The following is a 6,000-nucleotide window of genomic DNA, read 5'->3' on the forward strand; positions in this document are numbered from 1 at the left end:
TAACCATGGCCTAGAAAATATGAACTGACTAGAGAATTACTTAATATCTAATTACACATTCATAGGCTTGAAATTCATCAGTAGAAGAATAAAAGGACTGTGATGAGGATTGTTCATGCTTGTGTCATGTTAATGGCAGGCTTTACATGTCAAAGATTAAATGTCTCTAGAAGTGACTAACATTTTGAATAAATTTAAGTCAAACTTGAATAAATATATGTGCTATGCAAGATAGACCACGAACTACTCCAGCCATCATCGCCCATCAGGTAGGTTTGTCTTTGGTGGTCAATATGCAGATTCATTAAGGTATAATCGTGCCAGCTTTTTGGTAATATTCAAGCAGCTAACATGTGTTATAAAACCTCATGCACCAAGTCTGTCATAAGTCCTTCACAATTAGGAGACCTAAGTCATGCTAATCCTGTAGTCACGTGAAGAAGAGCCGAACACGTTCACGATAAATATTTCAGAAGAGGCAAGTGTTTTTATAAGGTAAATAATTTGTTTGATGTTGTAGAAAGTAGAGAACCTTGTTCTCTACAAAAGTCACTGAATCATCTAGACAAATGGGGCATCATGGGTGCACCAAAAAAAACAGTGGACAACAAGACGTTCCTCGACTGTACAAAGTCGGTCTCAGCAACCCTCAAACAGTCTCCTGCTTCTCCCTTTTCATAACACACATAAGAACTAGGGAACCAATTTCCCATATCATGAGTCTTCTCTTTCTTCTTCTGAAACCTCAACCAAATAGGATCTCCTTTATTGTGTTTGACACTTCAAATAATTCAAAGCCACCCACTACAAGCGTGCTGCTATTTGATAGTGCAACAGGAGGTGATTCACATTTTTTTCTCAAGCCTCCACAAAAGTGGCACCTGCTACTATGATCCTCCTCTTCCTAAAACCTTCAGCTGTCAGTTTATCATGTCTGAGACCACCACAGATGGATTTTGGAATTCACATAGTTGGAATCTATCTTTTAGAAGATTGCTTAATGATTGGGAGGTTGATAGAGTGGCTGAAATGCTGAAGATTTTTGAAGTCTTCCAAGGAACAAGGGAAGATTTAATCTCTTGGAACTGGAAGGGGGAAGAAACCAAAATTTTCACAGTCAGATCTGCCTTCTCCAAGCTCACAGGTCCATATCAAGTGATGGAATGGTCCTGGAAGTCCATCTGAAAATCAAATGCCCCTTACAAAATGATTTGTTTCACCTGGCTGATTGCATGAAAGGCTTGCCTAAACCATGAAGTTCTCCAGAAAAAGAGAATCCAGCTAACCTCTAGATGTTTCTTATGTCATGACAAGGATGAGGCCAACACCCGTCTTTTTCTTCATTGTAAGGTTACTGAGTCTGACTTTTGTGGCAGCTCTTCCTTGCATTAACTGAACGCAATGAGTGATGCCAAAGGAAACCAAGAACCTTTTGTGGTGCTAGAACAACATTAAGACTAAGAATAGACAGAAGAAGTAGTGGTGGCGCCAGCTTGTGTCTGGTGAACCATCTGGGAGGAGAGGAACAGAAGATGTTTTAAAAACACTAGTAACTCTATACAGAGAATCAAGCTAAATTGTTTTGTGTCATTTCAATTCTGCTGTAAAGAGAATAATGTAGTAGATTCAGAATCACTTGTAGATTTTTTTGCTTCTCTATAGGGTCTTAAGCCTTCTGTAATTTCATACTGCCAGTATCTTCTTGGTACTGAGAAATACAAAGTTACCTTTATCAAAAAGAAACAATAATAATAACTTTCAGCTGTCAGTATCATTTCCCAGGCTGCTAACCACACAAAGAAGCAAACTCTACCAAGCACCCTTGGGATCCAAGAAGATGCGGAAATTCATATCTGAGGTAACTATTCTAACCCAAGAAACCAAAGATGATCCTAGGCTATCATTACCAATTAAATTTTGGTAGATGTGTGGAAGTAGAATTACTAATGATTTGGTCAGCTAATCATATAATAACCTGTTCCACATAGCTTAAATCTTTTTTTTTTTTTTTTTTTTTGATAACCGAGAAATCCCTCTGTGACCCACCCTTTGGACCAATCACAGCCTTCTAAACTCGGTGGATAATGGGCCCGCCCCTCTACCCTTCTCCACTTAAATACCGGGCTTCGCTTTGCATGGTGTGGGGCTTGAACCTGCAACCTAAGTCACAAATCCTCCACCTTTTGCCACTTGAGCTAGGCCTTCTTAAATCTTTGTTCTAGAACAATGCAGATAAACTCCTTTGCCAGATAATTTACCTAAACAGGGACAGGTGGGACTAAGAAAAGAACTTAGTAACGCTATTAGCTACTCATATATTTCAAGATAGAGTAAAACCTATTGATAAATCTATGCAAGCTAAACTTTTATTAAATAAACCTGAAGTCTTATTAGCAATAACTGAAAATAGCCTGAAATTATTAGTGAAAATTTTCCATTGTATGTGCAAAAGAGGTTATGTACAGATAGATAAATAACTGCAAATCTAAAAAGGGCAGCCCGATGCACTATGCACGGGGTACAGACAAGGGCCGGACCAGAAAAGTCTATTGTACGCAGCCTTACCGTGCAATTCTGTAAGAAGTTGTTTACACAGCTTGAACCCGTGACTTGGTCACATGGAACCTACTTTACCAGTTAAGCTAAGGCTGTAACTCTATACTAGAGAATATAACATCCTTGCATACATAATAATTTTATTAATACTTCTAAAAATGTAAAAGCTAATATAGGTTTGGTAACCCAAGGGTGTGGCCTAGACGTGGATTAAGAACTGTGAGATTTTAGGTTCAAATACCAACAGAGACAAAAAAAAACACTAGGTGATTTCTTCCCATTTGTGCTAGCCTTGGTGAACAGAGTTACCTGGTACATGTTGGCGGGAGGAGGAAAGTATCTAGTGGTACTTGCACAGATTATCCTTTCACACCATAAATACACAAGCAACGTTAGCTTGAAAAATTCGTAGCCAGTACCCCCCATGATTTTTACACGTGGCTGGGGTGCTTATCCCCAACATTTCTAGCATGTAAACAGTTAAAAAATGAAAAAATCCAAGATAAACTTAATGTTCCATGACTCCAGATTTTATCAGATGATCCAACGGTCTAAACCCTTTGTTTTCTTGCTTTCTCTTCTTTTTTTTCTTTTCCTTTATAAATCCTTGTTTTCCACCACCAGCACCTCCACTCAAACCAGCACCACCAAAGCTACCACCAAATCCACCACCCTCTGAGATCTCCTCCACCACCATCGTCCAAACCACCACCTCTCCCACTACTCTACCTCCTCCAAGTCACCAGCCACAAACCATCGTAGACCGACCACCATTCATCAATGACACCCGTCGCCTTTAGTGATTCTTTATTTGCTTCTCTTCAACTACTTGTTCCACCACCACAACCATCGCATACCAACTCAGCCGGTGATTTCCAACAAGTCTTTTTGCATTAAAAGAGGAAGACGTGTAAATAGAAGAAAACTTACTTCCTTGTAAAAAAAAATTATAGATAACTCTTTTCAAATCTCCTTCTAACTCAGCTTCCCTGGTGGATTAAGGTTTATGTCTAATGTACTGTGAAAGTTCAACTAGTAGCACTCTGTTCGACGCCGGAATTGAAATTACAAGCACTCAAAAGTTTTGAGTAATATAACTGCTCCATTTTGAGCAAGGAATGAAAGTGAGGAAGAACTAACACCAAAATGCAACCTGATAGAGTTCTACCAAGACTGGCTTTTGGGAAGAAGCGGTGAATTAACTATTGCCTGACTATGTTTCTCTTTTTGTCCCATTATGCTAGTTATTTTTGTCATCTGATATTTTCCTTTAAATATTTCCTAAAGGTAACTGTTTTACTTCAAATGCCAAAACAAAAAACACTAAACAGATAATAGCTACCACAGACTATGGTTACCTGAAGTGGATGAGTGGAGTAGGAGGGGAGAACTTCTCTAGTGGTGACCCTGAACTGGATTCTCCACCATGGCTACCCGAACTCCTTCGAATAAGTCCCGCGACACCCTTTACAATGTTCATTCTTCCCCCGAAGTACACAATCAATACTTGAAAAGCCAACAATCAATGCAAGACAGACTGTTCCAGCTCACCATCACTTCATCAAACTCAATACTTGCACCTATTTTCCCACACCCAAATGAACAGCTTAGAAAACTGTTCAAGTAACTAAACAATAACAAAAAAACAAAAAATGAAACCATCTTCTACAAGATCATCAATTCCGAATTCATCATTAATAACAAATTCGTATAACAATTGAAAAAAAGGATCAATGATGAAATGAATTTGTTAATTCAATAAGTCAATACAGGTCAATGATTGAAGAGAGAAATGCAGAATTGAAAATTTACCTTTTAGGATGAAATCAATTGGAAGAATCGATCAAAGTTGGGGAAATTTTTCTAGGGTTTTACGAAATGAAGAATCAAGATCTATGATTGTCTTTCAAAAGAGAATTTTGTAGTAATAATAATAATAATAGCATCAAAAAATTAAAAGCCAAAGAGATTATGCAAATCGCTTGTAGAAAAAGATAATTTTGCTTAATGACGAAAATGCCCCTGATTTACGGCTTCAGGAAGTTTAGCATATTCATAACGTCGTTAACTACTGTTACATTTGACCGTTAAGCAGATCGGTGCTGTTTTTTTTTTAATTATTATTTTTTTGTTTTTCTGTTGGTTGGTGTTCGATTTTGTATTGGAGTCCGATTATTTCGATTTCCCACCAAAGATTTTTTCATATTTAAAACTCGAATCTGAAACTTCCGATTATGGGAGGAGCAGCTCAATCCGTTGCACCATATTCATTGGTGGTAGTGTTGTTTGTTCTATATTAGCAAAGAACTATTAATGTGTATGCAATATATTTATCACGAAATGTCAAATTTTGTGAGGATAAATTAGCATTTCTTTCAAGTACTTTTTAAAAAAGATAACTTTGAGGGCCTCATTGAAAGTTTAAAATTATAATGACGTGAGAAAATTTCATATTTTATTTTGTAAAATCATATTGCGCAGTAAAAACATAGGTTTAATGTGAGTATTTTATTACTTTAAAAAAAGTGCACTTTTTTCCTCGTTTTCTTCTCTCTCGCTCGCTAATTGATTTTGCTTTATTTATTCATTATCTAACCCACTACTAAATAATTAATATGAGAGTCTCCTTTTTTTCCCTCGAAATCATCACTTCACCACATAAATTGTACAACGATTCAAGAATATGAGTATCACATATTTATTGTTAACTAAAATTTTCATGTTGATAAGAATAATAAATAATTAACATACGTGCAAACTAATTCTAACATGAAAAAGTACTAAAATGAGTAACTAGGGGAATCAATAGATTTGAAGTACTCGAAACTCAAACTAAGTATTGAAGAAACTGTAGATCTCCACTAGAACACGTATCATCGTTATCATATATATATATATATATATATTTATATATATATATATAATACGAAAAATTATTGGTCAACTAAAACTCGAATCTGAAACTTCCGATTATGGGAGGAGCAGCTCAATCCGTTGCACCATATTCATTGGTGGTAGTGTTGTTTGTTCTATATTAGCAAAGAACTATTAATGTGTATGCAATATATTTATCACGAAATGTCAAATTTTGTGAGGATAAATTAGCATTTCTTTCAAGTACTTTTTAAAAAAGATAACTTTGAGGGCCTCATTGAAAGTTTAAAATTATAATGACGTGAGAAAATTTCATATTTTATTTTGTAAAATCATATTGCGCAGTAAAAACATAGGTTTAATGTGAGTATTTTATTACTTTAAAAAAAGTGCACTTTTTTCCTCGTTTTCTTCTCTCTCGCTCGCTAATTGATTTTGCTTTATTTATTCATTATCTAACCCACTACTAAATAATTAATATGAGAGTCTCCTTTTTTTCCCTCGAAATCATCACTTCACCACATAAATTGTACAACGATTCAAGAATATGAGTATCACATATTTATTGTT

The 6,000-nt window shown here is 35.9% G+C and overlaps 1 protein-coding gene across 4 annotated transcripts in view; it reads right to left on the bottom strand.

Moving 5' to 3' along the window:
• Positions 1-4,493, bottom strand: part of LOC102600723 (BEACH domain-containing protein B) — a 40,098-nt gene extending 35,605 nt beyond the window's left edge. For 2 of the 4 annotated variants that reach the window (XM_015310743.1, XM_015310825.1), the window contains exons 1-2: positions 4,369-4,493; positions 3,915-4,183 (exon numbers count right to left, since the gene is read on the bottom strand). In XM_015310743.1, coding sequence (XP_015166229.1) covers positions 3,915-4,036 — 122 coding nt within the window. In that variant the 5' untranslated portion in view covers positions 4,037-4,183; positions 4,369-4,493. The remainder of the gene's footprint in view (positions 1-3,914; positions 4,184-4,368) is intronic. The other 2 variants (XM_006337976.2, XM_015310792.1) reach the window with 2 other exon arrangements.
• Between the last annotated feature and the right edge of the window lie 1,507 nt (positions 4,494-6,000).

Source organism: Solanum tuberosum, unplaced genomic scaffold, assembly GCF_000226075.1.
Source record: "Solanum tuberosum cultivar DM 1-3 516 R44 unplaced genomic scaffold, SolTub_3.0 scf00002, whole genome shotgun sequence".
Classification (NCBI taxonomy): domain Eukaryota; kingdom Viridiplantae; phylum Streptophyta; class Magnoliopsida; order Solanales; family Solanaceae; genus Solanum; species Solanum tuberosum.